This window comes from Carlito syrichta, unplaced genomic scaffold, assembly GCF_000164805.1.
Source record: "Carlito syrichta isolate Samal-C Ts95f unplaced genomic scaffold, Tarsius_syrichta-2.0.1 Scaffold139178, whole genome shotgun sequence".
NCBI lineage: Eukaryota > Metazoa > Chordata > Mammalia > Primates > Tarsiidae > Carlito > Carlito syrichta.
This window is the reverse complement of record NW_007083274.1, coordinates 16,878-34,851: the sequence shown is the minus strand read 5'-3', so window position 1 is coordinate 34,851 and position 17,974 is coordinate 16,878. Positions and strand designations below refer to the sequence as shown.

The 17,974-nt window shown below is 53.1% G+C and overlaps 1 protein-coding gene across 1 annotated transcript in view; it reads right to left on the bottom strand.

Annotated features, from left to right (window-relative positions):
• Window positions 1-17,974, bottom strand: part of ASPSCR1 (ASPSCR1, UBX domain containing tether for SLC2A4) — a 45,993-nt gene that overhangs the window by 25,399 nt on the left and 2,620 nt on the right. The window contains exons 3-7 of the mRNA XM_008049897.2: window positions 15,538-15,652; window positions 13,628-13,728; window positions 3,588-3,645; window positions 1,819-1,892; window positions 1,046-1,487 (exon numbers count right to left, since the gene is read on the bottom strand). Of these exons, the coding sequence (XP_008048088.2) occupies window positions 1,046-1,487; window positions 1,819-1,892; window positions 3,588-3,645; window positions 13,628-13,728; window positions 15,538-15,652 (790 nt within the window). The remainder of the gene's footprint in view (window positions 1-1,045; window positions 1,488-1,818; window positions 1,893-3,587; window positions 3,646-13,627; window positions 13,729-15,537; window positions 15,653-17,974) is intronic.

The window sequence follows — 17,974 nt, the reverse complement described above, 5'->3', positions numbered from 1 at the left end:
CCTCAGCCTCCCAAAGGCGCAGGATTACAGCCTGAGCCACCGAGCCCGGCTTGGGGTAGGGTTCTTACCTTCAGGCCTGAGACCTGACCATCAGCCGCCCACAGCATGTCTAGAATGTGGAGCACCTTCCAATCCTTGGGTCAGCATTGGTGGGAAAAGCGGGGATGGGCACCACCATGACAGCAGGAGAAACAAGACTGAAGTGATAGCTCTATTCACAGGAGCCCACAGATGCACTCACAGTGGATATGCTGTGCATGGTAAATTACACCTCAATAAAGCTGACTACGGGAGAAGACACAATGGCTGGATGTGGCTCCAGACCTGCGGGCTGACTCAGTCACACACGGCAGCTCAGTAGAAGCTGCTCTCTCTTCCCAGCCCATCTAACCACAGCCAATGAGAGCTTCCACACCAAAGAAGTCCCGCCCAGATAAGCCAAAAGTCCTGAGCACACACCATGGAACCTTCTGACCAGAAAACAAATCTGTCGTCGAATTCTACTCTGTTTAGGGCAATGTTAGAATTATTTGGCTTGTCCCACACACATGCTAACCAGTAACAGGGATAGACAAGTTGCAAAAATGCTCAGCTCGGGAATAAATGGTTAGTGAAGACTCATCAATGCCCAAAGCTACCTTCTTCGTGTCAAGAGCCTGATTAAAACCCCCAGGCCAGTCAGGAGGGTGGAAAAGTACCTGCTACAAGTCGCCATGTGGAAATGGATGTGCCTCCCCTCATAGATAGGAAGGGACAAACGAGAACATTCCAGGGTAGCAGAAACTCTGTGTCTTGTCTGTGATGGTGGTTATACTGGCACATGTGTTTGTCAAAGCCTATCAAACTGTACATTTTAAATGGGTATCTCAATAAAGATGGCTTAAAAAAAAAACCAAAAAATCACTTTCATGAGAAGATGAAAATGAGCCCAGTGACACTGCCATGCCACCGGGCTGACCAGTAGTCACGTGGGCTACCACAACTGCCATTGCCCATGGTCAGGAAACAGGATGGCCCTAGGTCCCCGGGCCCGGCACCCTCTTACCGACTCTGGCTCTGGCTGGGGTTCCTGGCCAGACTTGGACTTCTTTGGCTCAGAGGGGCCTCCTGGGCTGGAGAAGGACATCGGTAATTTGGCTGAAGGTGACAGCAGAGAACTCATGGGCCCGGAAGGACCCCCTAGTCGCTGTCCCCCACCAGAGAAAGGAACAAAGGAGGTAGGCATGGGCGCCTTCACACTCTGCTCTGCTGGAGCATCCACTGGCTTTTGGCCCAGGTCATCCACGCAGCTCGTCCTTGAGGTGCCTGCATCATCCTGACGGCCCAGGTCACCTCTGCTTAGCTCCCCTGAATCCAGTGGAAGTGGAGGGAGGCCAGTTGCCTGCTCAGCTGATGCAGAGGTGGCTGGGCTTCCTGGGGTTTTGCTCCTGGCACCCCCAGGCTCCTGCCTGCCCACAGAGTTGGAGTCACAGTGCTTCATGACAAACCTGTGCAGGAGCCCAGAGGGCAAAATGTCACAGGTCGGCTCTTCCCTCTTCTGAGTCCTATCCTTTAAGAGCCTTTCATGCCCCCTCCCAAAATCCATTTCACCTCTGGGGGTTAGAGAGAAGAGAAGAGGCCCAAGGGCAGGTGCAGCCAAGAAGTGGCTGGGATCCTCACCTCCCCCTGCAGGCGGGAGAAGCCAGCAACCTCCCCTACCACCAGATGAGGGTCCTGGGGCATACGTTTTCTCCTACTTTTTCACATTTCCTTTCCTTTTTCTTTGAGACTACGTTTTCTCATTACACAGCCTCCAAGGCCCATATGACGCTGCCCTACCTGATCGTGGCACTGCCCCCAGTGAGTCCCAGTGACTGTAGCGTGGTGCCCCGCAGCGTAGTACCACCCATCACCTGCAGGAGAAGCAAGCAGGACAGGTGAGCCTTGCAGCTGGACCCATGAGTCTGGCATCCCCACTGACCCTACCTGAAAAAGTTCCCATGAGGCCTAGGCTGATGCCTCAGCAGACCAAGTACATTCTTGCTGTCCAGAGGCCCTCCCCTCCCCTGCCTGGGCACCAATAACACTGGCACCACAGGGTCCCAGCCGGCCCTCCTCGTCCTTCCAATCCATCCCACACCCTTGGCTGATCTCCAACCTATCCACCCTTCATTTCCAGCCCTCTCAGTCTTTGAGGCCCAGCTTGAACCTAGCCTACAGCTGGGAAGGACCTGCTGCCTGCCTCCCAACCGGGCCTGGTCTCATTGGCTATGGCGCAATCCCACAGAGGCCTAAGCCAACACTGGGCTGGTAGGGGATGCTCTGCTGCCCAGGCCTGCTGCTCAAAGTGCAAGGCTAGGGAATGAGGGGCTGGAACGTGCCATCACTCATGGGGGTAGGGAGTAGGCCTGGATGAAAGAATCCACATGTGTAAGATGCAGGCTTCAGGCAGCCAGGCAGATTAAACTAGCCAGGCTCCTGTGTCAGGGTCATCCCAGCACCATGGGCGTCCACTAGGCCTCCAGAGGGAGTCCTCCCCTGTCTGGTGGGCTGAGAGTAGGTTGGGCTGGCAGCCCCTGCTTTTCAAAAGACTCTGAGCTGGGTGGGCCCCAAAATCACAAAATCCAGCTTCATGGGATCAGGCATCCTAGCCAGGCTGACACCCCATCTGGTTGCAGTCACATCTGCTCCAGCCACCACCTCTCCTGATCAGTCACAGAACGGAGGGCCAATGCTGCCTTGGGAACACTGCCTATCTTCCTCCATGCTGCCCATGCACAGATCATTCCTGACACTTGCCTCAGGGCAGGCAGAGCTGAGGCGTGGCTAGCCACTAGCTCTGAACCTGAGGAAGGGGTAGAGGAGCTGCCTCTAGAGTGGGACAATCCCTGAGGACCCTGCCATGCCCAACACAAAAGCCTGAGGGTGTGCTCAAGCACCAAGCACAGGGCCTGGGTCCGGAGGCCCAGTGGTCCACCCCTCTGGGGCAGGACACTGACCAGAGCTGCCCTCTTCGTCCCTCCCCCTCACTGCCCAGGCTGGGAAACCTCTAGCTGGGGATAAACAGGGTGGAATTGAATGTCCCGTCCATACCAGGGCCCCTCAGGGCCCCCTGGGAACAGTGGTGCCCCCAGCTTGCAAAAGGGCACGGGGCCAGGGTTGAAACAAAAAGCCCCTGTGAGGCTGGGGGGACCAAGCACTAGAAGGGTCGTTGCCACAGCGGGCGGGGCGGGTAGGCAGGGCAGGCGGGCAGGGCCATGTTGCCAGGCTCTGCTTGCGCCACGCTGTACTCGGTTTTGAAAAAGATCAAAACACGAAGCAAAGCAAATATTTATTAAATGAAACCACTTTTGTGACTCTTGGGCTTTGAGAGAAGCTGAAAAAACAAACAGGGCGCTGAGGGAGGTTTCGGGAGCAGCCCGGGCGGCCGCGGCCAGGCTCCACGGGGCCAGCCGCCTCACTTTTTTTCCATGAAACACATCAGGCTTTCAAGAGCCTGAGTCCTGCCACTGCTCTGGAGATGGGTGAGGGAGAGCGGGTTTCCCACTTGGAAAGTGGGCTGAGTGCAAGTGGGGACCAGCACAGGAAGGTGGCAGCGGGTCACCTACCTCATCCCTCATGTACACACAGACAGGGGTTGCCCCACCCGGCTGCTGCAGACACTCCCTAGAAGAAGAGGAAAGAGGATGTCAGAAACATACGGAGGATCCCCAGGGCACCCCAGCCAGCTTCCATGGAGGCCCCTCTGGGGCTGGGGACTCACAAGGTGAAGGTGTGAAGCCCCTACCCACCCACCCAGGGTAGCAACCCAGGCCTAGGACACAGCCCAGGCAGCCCTAGCCCAAGTTTATTTCTGGCCCCCACTATACCCCACAATCACAGGAGGCGGCCAACAGTTGGGCAGAGCCCCCAAAGGCTTCAGCATACAGCCTGAGGGTTTCTCCCACCAGCCTCCAGCCCTAGACTCAAAGCACTGGTAGGACACAAGATGAGAGGTCCAACCCCATGGCCACCTCCTGGACACAGCATGAACTGTACCCATGCTAAGCAACATAAGAGCCCAGGAGTCCTGGGAGCCAGGCTTTCATCCGAAGCCATCCACTAAAAGGGTCCTTGATTCCAAAATCACAAGTACCCATTCAAGGCACAAATCCATGAAACAGGAAACAGGCCCAGGCCCTGGAGGGCCCAAGTACCACTCAGTGCCATCCCCCATGTCCAGACCCCAAGGAGAGATGCCAGGACAGAGGGTAGCAGTCTTCTAGCAGGCCTAGAGCATCAGTTCTTGACCTATGCTGCATTCTGAAATCACGGCTCATCACCTGTACCTGGCCCAGTGTACCCGGGGGGGCTGGCCTGTACCCCACCATATCCTACTTGTGTGACATCAGGCCATGATACATCCTCTCTGTGCCTGGATGTGGATGATGGGTGGCCCTCCGCATGAAGGGCAAAATGGTCATGTGTTCTGGGGCCTAGGCTCCCAGACATATCCCTGGACACTTCACCTGGGCAGTGGTCCAGGCACCTAGGGCCACTTGGTCACTGACACAGGCTGGGGACACAGGGCAAAGGCAGGTGGGGAAGCACCACTGGGACCCTCCTTACAGAGCCCTTTCCTCCAGTGTCACTACCCGCCCCCCCCAACGCTGATACTTGCTGTCACCAAGGGGTGAGGGAAAGGGGCTGTGTTTCTCTCTTGTCCACACTTAAGCTTAGTCATGGCCTGGGAGGCTGTACTTGTGAGCAAGAGGGCAGTGTGTCAGCCCACACTGGCCTCTGCCAGCGATACCTTTCTGAACATCATGGCACACAGGAGGGATGATGGTAAGCGGGTATGCAGTCACAGGCTCATGCCTGACACACACAGTAGCTTATGCTGTGCCAAGCAGCCAGGCAACAGTGCATACGAGCCATTGCCCAGTCCTGGAGTATCTAAACCGTGGCGGCAGGCTGCTGCAACTGACTGGGTCATCTCTGCATTTCCTAAGACACCACTAAAAATTCACCCCAAGATAATCAAAGCCCATCTCAGACCTTACTTGGAGATGCCAAGCCAGTCCCTCTCCAGGGAGGGGAATCTGAGAGGAGGGGTTTGATGGGCAGGGCCTCGGCAGAGAGGAGGCCGGGCTGACCTCAGGCCACACAGCGCAGTCCTGCCAGGCCTCACAGTTGGTGTGGCTCAGGAATGGGAAGACACAGGAGCTGAGCTGGTGACCAGAACACAGGACACAAAGATTAGGTAAGGGCTAGGCTCACATACAACACCCTTGGATAGGACAGCCTGGGAGAGTCAGAGGACAGTATACCTAGAAGTCCAAGCATAAGGCATGTGTGCACACATGTACACTTGCACACTCATACGTATGCACACATGCACACATGAGCACTTACATGCACTCACACATGCACAAAACAGGCTCCCCAGAGCAGGTGTTCTTGGCCTCCACCATGAACACACCTGTGCACTCACAGGGCCACAGGGCAACTGTGTACTAACCACAGTTCCTGACCCTGAGATGCTGCTGATCTGCTTGAGGGAGCAAGACTCACATCATGAATGGGAAAGGACCAAGCATTAAAGCACTAAGTGCCAAACCCAGGACGGACCCATGAACATGAAGACTTTCCCCAAACCCAGCTGCCAGGGCCCAAGTTCGGCATGATTCCCACATGCAGGTGTGTTTCCCTTTGTTTCTCATTTTCTTTCCTTCTGTGTGTTCACCCCTTCTGGGGAGGTGTGACCATTCCTCATGTGGGGTCAGAGAGCTTTACCAGGAGGGCACGAGTCCCAGCAGCCCCATGGACCCCATTCCAGGCCCTCCATGTTCGCTGCCTGCAATGGAGCCCATTCCCCAGGAAGGCCTAGTGGAGTATGTGCCTCCACACAAGCAGTTGACATCCCTTCGCTGCAGGCAGGGCATATCTGCTGAGCTTCTTTCCCATGGGGTATCCAACAACACACTGCTGGATCTACCTTCTCCCCAAAGGGCAAGAGCCTTGGCCCACCAGAGACTCCATGGCCCCGGGGCTCAGGAAAACACAAGACCCCAAAACATGCCAGGGCAAAGGCCCCAGGCACAGGGCAGGCCCTCACCACTACTCCTTCTGAAGCAAGGACAGAGGCGGCATCAGAGGTCTAAAGATGACAGTCTACGCAAGCAAGATCCTCGGGGCCAGGAAGGGAGATTTGGGAGCCAAGGCCCTGCCTCTTTCAAACACGACAGAGACAGTAACTGACACTGACACAGTTAGGATGCTGGCTTATCAACAGCTGGCCCAGTCAGAGGACCAGCGCCAGCCCCTGGCCTGAAGCAAGCACACAATGGCCAGAGTCCCTTCTTGCAGTCCTCCCTGGGGCAAGCCTGAGGACCGCAAATCACAAACAGGGACACAGCACAGCAGCAGCGTGACATCAAACGCCAGCCTGGCTTTGATGTGCGCTCCTCCAGAGGGAGGGGCAGAAGGATCAGATTCCCTCGTGTGGGGATCTGAGGGAGCAGCCTGTGAACATGTTGTGTGGCAGCGGAGGTACCCGAGGGGAGGGGGGGCCTGCAATCGCTTCCAGACCTTCTACAGCCCAGCCCAGCACGCAGGACCCAGGGCCCGGGGGGAAATTCCAGTGTACCGAGGAGACATCTTCTCATGCACCAGCAGAGACACACCTCCCCCACCCCTGTAAGTCCCAAACATCTATGGAAGCAGAGCATGGGGCTTCCCGGGACGCATGCCCATGGGCCTACCCCCATTTCCCAGCCAGGCCGAGTCATCACATACTGTGCTCTGGAGCCAGAAAGGAGAGACCAGGTGTCGTGGGGCTCTTCCAGGGGTGCCTGCCCATATGGGGAGGACTAGGGAGCTCTCAAACCCACTAAGAACAACAGATCTCCTCCTGAGTCAGGGTCAGAAGCCAGCGGGGGCAGCCAAGCAGGGCAGAGATGCCGCTGCTATTGGCTTTACATATGCTCTCACCTACTACAAGTCTCGCGGTCCCCAGCGGGTGGACTATCTGCCCACCTGGGCCCAGCAAGGTGCAGCTGTGCACTGGGAACAAGACAGTATGTCTGGAGCTTTCTGTGTTTATGTCCCATGTTTGGGTTTGACCAAGTCAGGTTGGTACAGACAAAGGTGCTGCCAAAAAACCAGGCCGGTGCCCCACCAGGAACAGAAACCCACAGAGCAGTGGCTGAGGCAAGCAAGCCACTCCTCCTGGCTCAGGGAGTCTGGCTGAAGGTGCCAAGTGTCTAGGGCCCCACCTGCCACATGACAGTCCAGCATGAAGTTCCAGACACAGCCTGAGAGAGTCACCCAGGAGGACCAGGAGAGGAAAGAAGCCTCTGGCCTTCCCAAACCAGCCAGGTGCAGACAGAAGACACAGCCCAAGAGCTCTAAGCTGGCCGCCCAGTTGGGCACACAGACCCATCCTGAGTGAGGCCACAAGCTGGTGCTTGGACCCCAGCAGAGCTCCATCCTCACCAGGAATCCCCTCTGTAGCCCTTCTCTGCGGCTCACCACACCCAGGGGCCAGAGAAGTCACGTGGCCTTCCCAAGGTGCAGCTTTTAAAGTGTAAGGGACATGCTGAACAGACTCACAAGCAAGGAAGTGAAATAAGGCTGGGAGCAGAGGGGCGGGGCTTGGGCAAAGAATTCAGCCTGGGGTCAGGGCACATCTGGGGCCACACCCACCAGGGGTGGGGCACACCTGGGGCACCCTTTATGAGAGGGCAAATTCCCACCACAGCAGAGTCATTAACTTGACATTTTCAAAAATCCTACACTACTCCTTAATCTCCTTTAGACAGAACACAGCTCCATTCAGGTTGTGGGTGAATTACTACAATTCCATGTTCCCTCAGTATCCATTTAGAACATAAATTGGACTTTCTCACTCCAGAAGCAGTGCTCAGTCACACTCAACACAGGTCCTGTTCTCGTCCTCCTCCCAGTTCCTCAAGGTGGTCCATCAGACACCTGCCTCTTACCACTGTCTCCTGTTGACTACATCCCAGTGGAATGGCTGGATTCTACCTACTCAACTCACCACCTGCCCCTCACGCTCACCATGGACTGTACAGGCCTGTTGCAGTGACCTCACAGAGCTCGTGCCTGCTGGCTCTAGACTCACCGATTAAAAGTGCCCTTGGGAAACCTTTCTGGATAACACCCAGGACCCCAACAAAGGCATTGGTTTGCAAGGCCCTCCAGGTTCCTTCCTTTCTTGGTCCTGACTGACCTCTGTAGGGCCTCCAGAGCTTGTAAGTAATAAATCTCTAGCTGGGCTCAGTGGCTCAGCCTATAATCCCGCACCTTGGGAGGCTGAGGTGAGAGAACTGCCTGAGCCCGTGAGTTCGAGACCCGCCTGGGCAACTTGGTGAGACGTCATCTCTACAACAAATCAAAAAATTAGCTGGGTATGATAGCGCGCGCCTGTAGTTCCAGCTACTTGGAAGGCTGAAGCGGAAGGATCGCTGGAGCCCAGCAGGTCGAGGCTGCGGTGGCCGGGAGCGGCCACTGCACTCTAGTCTGGGCGACAGAGTGAGACTCCAACTCAAAATAAATAAATAAATACATAAATAAATAAATCTCTATTTCCACCTTGCATCTCCCTCATCATTAAAGATGTGCTTTCTATCTTAAAGATCCTAAATTATAACACAGGCCCAGCCCTGGCAGGCAGAGAACAGTGTCCTTCAGAGGTCAGCACAGATGTTCATGCCCACCTACTGGTCAGGAACCTCAGGCTACAAGGAAAACAGGAAAGCTCAAAGCCAGTAGCCTGGAGCCCACATCTCATAGTGTCCTCTCTGGCAGCAGAGTCTAAGAGGCAGAAAGGAGTGGCCAGTGTATGCAGAGGCCATAATCATCACCCAGCAGCTGACCCAGAGGGAGATGGCCCCAAATGTGCCTTGGTTTTCAATGACTTCATACAAACAAAAGAGCATGGATTGGGCGTGGTGGCTCACATCTGTAATCCCAGCTCTTGGAAGGCTGAGACAAAAGAATTGATTAAGGCCAGGAGTTTGAGACCAGTCTCAGCAACATGGTAAGACTCCATCTCCACAAAAAAACGAAAAAAATTAGCCAGGTTTGATGACACATGCCTGTAATCCCAGTACTTGGGAGGCTGAGGCAGGAGGATCGCTTGAGCACTGGAGCTCAAGGCTGCAGTGAGCTATGATGGCACCACTGCACTCCAACCTGTGCTGCAGGACAAGAGCCTATCTCTTAAAAAAAGAAAGAAGCATGAGATACCTCATTTTTCTATTGACTACATGTTCAAATAATAAAACTTGGGGGTATATTGAGTTAATTTAACATTTTTTTTTGGTAGAGACAGGGACTTGCTATATTGCCCAGGCTGGTCTTGAACTTCTAGCATCAAGCAACCCTCCTGCCTCAGCCTCCCAAAGTGCTGAGATTACAGGCACAAGCCACTGCACCTGGCCTGAGTTAATTAAACATACTGATAAAATTAATGATGCCACTTTTTGTCTCATCTTTAATGTGGTTATAAGAAAATTTGAGTTACCTCCGTGACCTACACATATGGCTCATGTGGTATCCCCATGGCCAATACAGCTCCTGACACTGGGTCAGGGCTGGGCCACACGCTGCTGTGATGCTCACATACAGGGGCTACCACCTTTTGAGTGTGTAGCAGCCTCCACCTCAGGAAATCACCCAGGGGTCCCTGAACACACAAAGCAGGCTTTACCCCAGGACACCTCTCAAGCAGCCCCTAACATCAGAACACCCTCCTCTAAGCACAACACTTAAACCGTGCTTGGACTCCTACCTCTTCAGGAAAGCATCAGGGGAGAAAAGCCAGACTCCTGCTTGGCCCACTGTGCAGAGACCTGAAATTCCCAAAGCCTCCTGCTCTGCCTCTGCTGCACCTCAGGCCAGCGTACGAGGTGCTGGACATGCTCTCAAAGTCCCTTTTATTCTGCTGGCTGAGACCTTTAAATGTGGACAAAGACTTCTATCCTACAATAAAAAGACCCAAACTTAAAGGGCAACCAATTTTACACATTCAGAGCTAAAGTTTAAACTTCCCTCCCTCCTGCGAACCTGCTGGGACCTGATGTCTCCATGGTGGAGGCTCCAGCTTCCAGCCACTATCCCTGTGATGTCCCTAACACTGAGTCCTCTGGGAGATTAATCCTCACCACAGGCTGGGAAATGCTGCCCGCCACAGACCTGTCCACATCCTGCCCCGTGATAAATAAGTGCCCAGCCTCCAGGACCCAGCTTGGGCCTGAACTTCTGGAGATGAAATTTAAAGAAGCCCTGTCTTAAGGTCCCACCTCTGGACAGGGCTCGGCCTCCCCTACAGGAAGAACCAGGACAGGTGAGTGGGTACAAAGACCTCCCACCTGACAGTGCGCTCCAGTCTTGCACAGGAAAGAGTACCGCTAAGAAACAACCCGCTGTCAAGCACCTGCAGCTGGGTGAGTACTGAAAGAAGCCACCTGCACACCACAGAGGAAAACTCAGCCCCAATGAGTAACGTATACAAGAATCTTCAGAAAGATGCTTGTGACATATTCATCAGCAAAAAAAAAAAAGCAGGTACAAATCATTGTGTACCTCTTGTGTTTATAACATAAAGTGTTCATATTAGCACATGCAGACAGACACACCCAAACTGCCCTCCAGACCCAAGGGGACCTCTGAGCTTCAGAACCTCCCCAAGTCCTACCTCCTCCCATTGTCCCCCGATTTCTTAAAAGAGTTGCCTCTATTGACGTTCCACACACAGTTTACAAAATCAGTTCAAGAGACTGACATTACCACAGATATTCTTGCCCTACCTCTCTGGACACCCTGGCCCCTCCCCAGAGGCAACCCTGGACATGTGGGGCAATTTATCATCTCCCATCTGACAACCGACACTACAGTGAAGCTCCTCACCCATGCGCCAGCCGCCCCCAAAGTCTAGCATCATTTGAGCAGGAGGCACTGCCAGGGGGAGCCACCGGGAGGACACTGTCCTGGCCTAGATGGCACTTTTCTGGGGACTCTCATTTTTCCTGACTTCTGTGTCCCACAGTGTTTGGTCTTATCCGCAGGCACTATCAACTCCTCTCGGGATCTTCCCGTCAAGCACAGCATTAGTTGGGGCTCCCTTCTCTGATGGAGCCCAGTCTCAGCAGTTTCCCTAGGGGGAGCACAGAGCCAACTAGTGATCTTTCAGGTCTAAGAACATCTTGTTCTACCTTTGCTCTTCAATGACACTTTGGGTTTCCTGCAGAATTCCAATGTGCTACTCCCAGCCTCCCGGTGGTAGGCTCCAGTGCTGCTGACTGAGGATCCTGACCCTGGGCCTTGTGTGGGGCTACCCTTCCTTCTCAGAGCCTGCAAAACCAGCTCTGTTCCCAGTGCCCAAGTTTTATGTTAACGTATGTCCCTTGAGGTAGGTCTTCCACCCACTGGCTGGGCCTGCTGAGGCCCTTAATTGGAATCTCATGCCTCCTGTCCTAGGGACGTTCTCCAGTGTGGCTGCCCTGCCATCCTGCCCTGCTCTCTGTGCTAGTTACTACAGGCCTGGCATGGATGCTGGGCCACCAGGCTGACTCTCTGACTGGCCTCCCACCATTCCCAGAGCTCCGACGCTCAGGCTTCTACCCAGGGGCTCAGCCACACTGACCAGTTCCAAGTGTCTGCCCTGCCTCCAGAGGCCCCACATGCTCTCCTGCACTCTACCAGCACCTCAAGAAGAATGCAAGCCACCAGTCAGGAAGTGGAGGAGCCACTGGCACGAGAGTCCTGGCAACAAGCAACTGATATAGACCACTTGAGACACAGCTAGGGTCTGCACACTTTATGCTGTATTTGTTCAGTCTCCAAGAGCTTCAACTTCTCTCTGAGTATCCTTTTTACCCCCCTGCCACTCTTATTTCGATAACTTCTCAGTCCTCCAAAGATAGTAACAAACGCTGTAGTCCTGTCCCCAGTGCAGCAGCTACTTCTCCTGTTTATCTGTGCTGAACTTCACTCAGATGTCTGTTCATGCTTGTTGTGAGCTCTGAGCCATAAGCAGAGCTGCCATGCCCAGGTGGTGATCTGGGGAGCCATCCAAGGCCCCCACATCAGGAGTGTCACAACTTCCCTCTGAGCCACCAGGTTCCCTGGGGAGACATTTTCAGACTCCTGCTATGAGGAGAGGCTTGGCCACATGGGGAGCCAGGGCTCCACATTAGGTGATTTACAATCACCTAAGTCCCCTGTTCTCAATCATGCAGGCACCCCCAGTCTAGAGAGCCCTATGTCTCACCCTCTCAGAGAGCAAACTCACATACAACAGCACGGAGCAGGGGAGGGCTGGGATCCTCTGCCCTTGGCACCCCACCCAGTACCTGCCTGCCCGCCCACCTTCAGAGGCTCTGCAGAGACCAGTTCCCACTGAGACTGCAGTTCCCTTCAGCCATCCGCTTCCCTTCCTACCCTCTACCCTTCCTACCCTTCAGCCATCCGCTTCCCTTCCTATCCCTGCTGTTCCTGCTGTCTCAGTTCCTGCTCATCCATTCTTATAGGCTTTGTCTTTTTCTTAAGCTCCTTCCCTATTGTTTTAGCTCATTTTGGGAGGAAGAACTACATGCTGGTATTCAATCCACTGCTTTCACCAGAAGTCTCCACCCATTCTTAACCAGCTTCCAACCTGACTTCCACCCCCATGGTCACTCAGACAGCTGATGTTGAGGTGACCCCGACCTGCAGACCTCAGCACCCTCATCCATGAGCACAACACCTGATGCTACACAGCATGGCACTACCATCAGACCAGAGCAGGCCTTTCCCAGTAAAGTCCTGAGCCTTCACCCAGGGGGCCACCTTGAGTGCCCTACTCAGAGTCACCTTCTTACACACACAAACCATGGTGCCAGGCCCTGTTCTCAGTACTTGAGACACATTAACTCATCTCATCCCCATACCACTTATGGTACAGATGAAGAAAGAGAAACCCTGAGATGGCAAGCAACTCAAATGAAGTCACGCAGCAAACACTACATCCTCCCAAAGACCCTTCTATTCTGTTGGCTGAGACCTTTAAATGTGGACAAAGACTTCTGCCCTACAATAAGAAGACCCAAATTTAAAGGGCAACCATTTTTACACATTCAGAACTAAAAGTTAAACCAATAATCAACAAATAGAAACTAACAATATCAACTATTCTTAAAATTTCCTTTTAAAAAATGACTTATTTTCATAAGGGAATTCTACTTCTTCAGGATTTGCTGGCTGATTTGGTTGCCTTTTATCTGTTCTGTCTGAGGGTCCCCTCAACACCAATCCTGTCTGGGGAAGAACACACATGGGAGGACTGCACCCAGCACCTTGCTGCTCCTCTCTGCCACTTACCAGGCCCTTGGGGGCCTATCGGGTCCCCACAAAGACAGAAGCATATCTTTGCTCTTCTAGGATGGTGAGGCTGGGCTATAGGGCCCAGAAACTTGGTATGATGAGCCATGATCTGACCTGTCCCTGAGGGTGCTGGCTGATAAACAGGCAGTCTACACACGCAACCAGTCCTCTCAATCAGGACCACCAAGTGCTAAAAGGTTCTGGACCAGCCCAATGACCATAGCAGTATCTCCACAGAAGAGGGCAGGAAAGAACCCAGGACGTGCCCACTGATGCTCACCTGGTTTGTGCAAAATGGTTGAGAAGCTCCCAGAGGGTCTGGCCTGAACAGAAAGCACCCTGCAACCTAGAGCCATCGTCCAGCTGCAAAGCAATGCGAACCTGGAGGGGGCAAGATGGAGAAGCTTCATCAGGAGGAAAAGCAGCTGTCCCATGCAGACCCAAATCATTCTCAGGACAGAGATGGAGGGCACCTGCCCCTCCCCAGGCCTTCTAGAAGACTGACCCCTACAAAGAAGCGTTACCCCTCTGCGTAGTCTGGAGGTAAGAGAGGATCACTGAGGCTCCCCATCCCACCTGCATGGTTACACTGGCACATTTGCATACGTGTGTGTACACAGGTGTGCAGGTACCATAGGAGGGAACCCTTTTAGAAATGCTTCTCCTGCCCAGGCTCCACTGAATCTGACTGCAGCCTCAAGGGAGACCCTGAGTGGAGCTGCTCCCAGATTCCAGACCCTCAGAAACCATGTAATCCTGCACCTTTGGAGGCTGAGGTGAGTGGATTGCCTGAGCCCGCAGGTTCAAGACCTGCCTGGGCAACTTGGAGAGACCTCATCTCTACAATAAATCAAAAAATTAGCCAGGCGTGGTAGCGCGCGCCTGTAGTTCCAGCTACTCGGAAGGCTGAGGTGGAAGGATCTCCAGAGCCCAGCAGGTCGAGGCTGCAATGGCCGGGAGCGGCCACTGCAGTCCAGTCTGGGCGACACAGTGAGACTCCAACTCAAAAAAAAAAATGATGCCCCTGTGCCATTTTGCACAGATCTGTCTATAACCCAAATGGGTAGAAGTCCCTTCTGGTCCCTCTGCCAATGACAGACACACTAGAGCACACATAGTCAAAGGCTAGACATGGACACAAGTTCAACATCTACCCCATGAGAAGCACCTATGAACACCACGCTCACCTCTGCCCCCATAGCCTGGCACTTAGTTCTCCAAGTCACACCTTGCCATTCTGTTTCAGCCATGGAACTCTTTCCTTCAAATGCACATTGACATTAAATCCCAAAAACAAACAGAGGGGCTCCTCGGCATTGAAAATGTGTTGGAGTCTCCCTGTAACCCTAAGAACCCTCAGAGGAATCCCGGATTCCTTCCACACAGCAGTATGAGAACCACAGTTGTAATAGAAAATGACTGGTAGTAGGGTCAGCCCTAGCCTACCTGGACTCCTAGCTTGGCATGGGCAAGGACAGGCTTTGGAGAGCTACTAATGCCCCCATGGCTGAGACTCCTGATCTGACAAGGATGAAAAAACATTTTCTCAGGGCATTGGGACAACACAAAATTACATAAGTAAAGGATCCAGCAGGGGCCCAAAAAGGAGGGCAGTTATTGCCGTGGTTGCTGTGTTCTTCCACAATAATTTCACTGATGTTCACTAAAATATGAGTTCATGACTTGGTGAAGACCAGTGGACTGCAGGCAGATGTGCAGCCAGGGTCTAATGCAACTCGCTGGAGGAGGCCCGAAGCAGGCCCTGAACCTGCTGTGTCCCACCTCAGAGACCAAGAGATGCCCTGGCAAGGTCCATAATTCAGGTTTTAAGTTTCTGGACACTCCTGTGACCAGGAACATCACGTTAGTGGGCAAATGCTGCTGGAAAACAGCCAGGTATGGCACAATTAACCCCACCAAGAAGAAAAAGAAAAATTTCCACATGAGGAGTGAGCAGTCTCATTTCCAGTCAACAGTTTTAAAAGTCAAAGAAGTTGCTCTGGCCTGACACAGGGAAGGCTGAGCAGGCCCTAAGACGACATCCCACCTTTCCCAGCTCTTACAGTCCACCTCACACTCCACCCTGCAGCATGTAACTCTGTCTGCTCAGTCTCTGAATCATTCTGTACCCCACAGCCAAACGAGAGCTGGAGAGGCAGGCCTGCTGGCCTCTCACAGATCACCACCTACTATGTTCTCAGGCCCCTCGCGGCTCCGGGAGACAGGCACCATCTCCAGTTTGGCATTGTTGGGCAGGTTGGCAAATCTCCACTGGAGAGAGAGGTCAAGCACGTTCCTCTGAAACCTGAAAGACAGACCAAGCCCACACACTGCTCTGCAGCTTCTGATGTACCCTGACTCCCCCTACCACCCACCTCTGCACAGCTGTTCTCCACCCAGCTGCTCCCAGGAACAGAAAGTTACAAACTGCAGGGGCAAAAAGTAGTCCCTGACTCTAGGGGGCCTTCCAGAAGGAAAGGAATTCAGTAAGACACAGCTCCAAACATAAGAGACCAGTGAAAGGAGAGAGGACAGAAATGTCAGCCACTGAGCAAACCAAGTAGCTGCTCCTTTGGAGTCTGGAACAGTGACAGGCCCAAGTGCAGATCCTCAGAGAATAAAAACACATGAAAGAACCATGAGGGACATGCACCTTGCTTCGCTCAGAGACTTTCTGACAGAACAGCTCTCACCATCATGACCTGGAGCTGTGCCCAGAAAACCCCACTGCACCAGTCACTCTGCTGTTATGTCGGTCACCGGCCAGGATGACCACCTACCTTCCTGTTTCCTCTCATCCTCCACATGGGGCCAGAACCCCAAAGACAAGCAAAGGAGGCAAAGAGCCTCAAGAAACCACATCTGAAAAACCTAGCCAAAAGCCCTCATGAGAAACTCAGGCATTCACTATGGACAGGAATTTAGTGAAGAGCTGAGACCAGACAGCAAAGTTATGTCCTCCAACATCACAGCAGTCCTCTAGCCTCTCTGTCTGGGTCCTGCAGTTATTAGCTGCTGCACATGGACCTGAGGAGGCCCAGAGCCTTCCAGCCAGAAAAGAAAGGGCTAGCATGGATCCCTCAAAGACCAGGGTGAGCCCAACAGACTCCTCTAGCCCCATCCAGGGAGGACCTGATGTTTCCTGTGCTCTAGAGGAGATGGTTTCTCAGAAGCAACTAGGGGGAACTGAGAGATAGGATAAGTCAGACGAAGAGATGTCCAAGCATAGGGGAAGAGGGCATAGGCCTCCAACATGCCTAGAAATAAGTTTCCAAGATGCCTGCCCTCTCCATAAGGCACTGCCACAGTCACACTTATCATGTCTTGCAAACAAGAAACTCAGATGAGAAGAGCCAACAGTCAGCTCAGGCCACGCAAAGGCAGAGCTGCGCCATGCTCAGATCCTACATGGGCCATGGACTAACAGGGATTCAGACACCCATCCCTGAGAAGAAGAGCAAGAACAGACTGGAGAAGAGAGAAACCTGGATGTTGCCTTGCTGTGACCCTTCACCTATGGGCAAAGAGGGCTGAAGCTACCAGGCTGGAACCTTCCTGATCCTGTCCTTTCTCATCCCCACTCCCTTAATTCCCAGGAACCCTATGGGAATGAGAACCACCATCAACCCTAGAGTTCACTCCATGGATCAAACTGTTGGAGCTACTGCCCATGGCTTCAAAGAGCACTGGTGCTGTGTAGCCCTGACTTTAAAGGACACACATTGGCCACAATGAATCGCTGGAAGAATGAATAAGAGAACTTATTCATGCCACTCACAAGTCAGATTCTGAGCTTTTTTTTTTGAAGTTGGAGTCTCACTCTGTCACCCAGACTGGAGTGCAGTGGCCGCTCCCGGCCACCGCAGCCTCGACCTGCTGGGTTCCGGTAATCTTTTCGCCTCAGCCTTCCAAGTAGCTGGAACTACAGGCGTGCACTACCACGCCCAGCTAATTTTTTTTATTTTATTGTAGAGATGAGGTCTCGCCAAGTTGCCCAGGTGGGTCTCTAACCCGCGGGCTCAGGCAATCCACTTACCTCAGCCTTCCAAAGCACTGGGATTACAGGCTGAGCCACAGAGCCCGGCCTGAGCTCTATTTTTAACAAAAGTTTGGGGGAAAAAAAAACTATAGGGCTAGAGGGAGAATGCATGTGAAATCTGAATATACACAAAGTGGTTACCTGACTTCATAAATGCCAGACTGTTGTTGGAAACAATTAGTAAGCAGTTTATAAAGCCCAAAGACATTTGAAAGAATTGAGAAAGAGGTAACTCTTATGTCAATCTTCAACACTGGCCAAAAAAGTGACTCTAGAAATTGTCTTATGAAATGTCTAGCATAGTATGAGACAGCAAATCCAAAGAGAAACCGAGAGCAGGAACCTTAGAGAAGGGGTGTTGCTCACATGGGGGAATGCCTTCCTCTGCAATGGGAGCACTTTGCAAGTAAAATGCACAGAAAAATTGATACAGTGTTGCAAGAGACCAGCCTCAAAATGTCAATAATTTGTTCCAGTCAAGACACTATCCGGAGGCTGAGGTGAGTAGATTGCCTGCGTCTGCCGGTTCGAGACCAGCCTGGGCAACTTGGCGAGACCTCATCTCTACAATAAATCAAAAATTAGCCG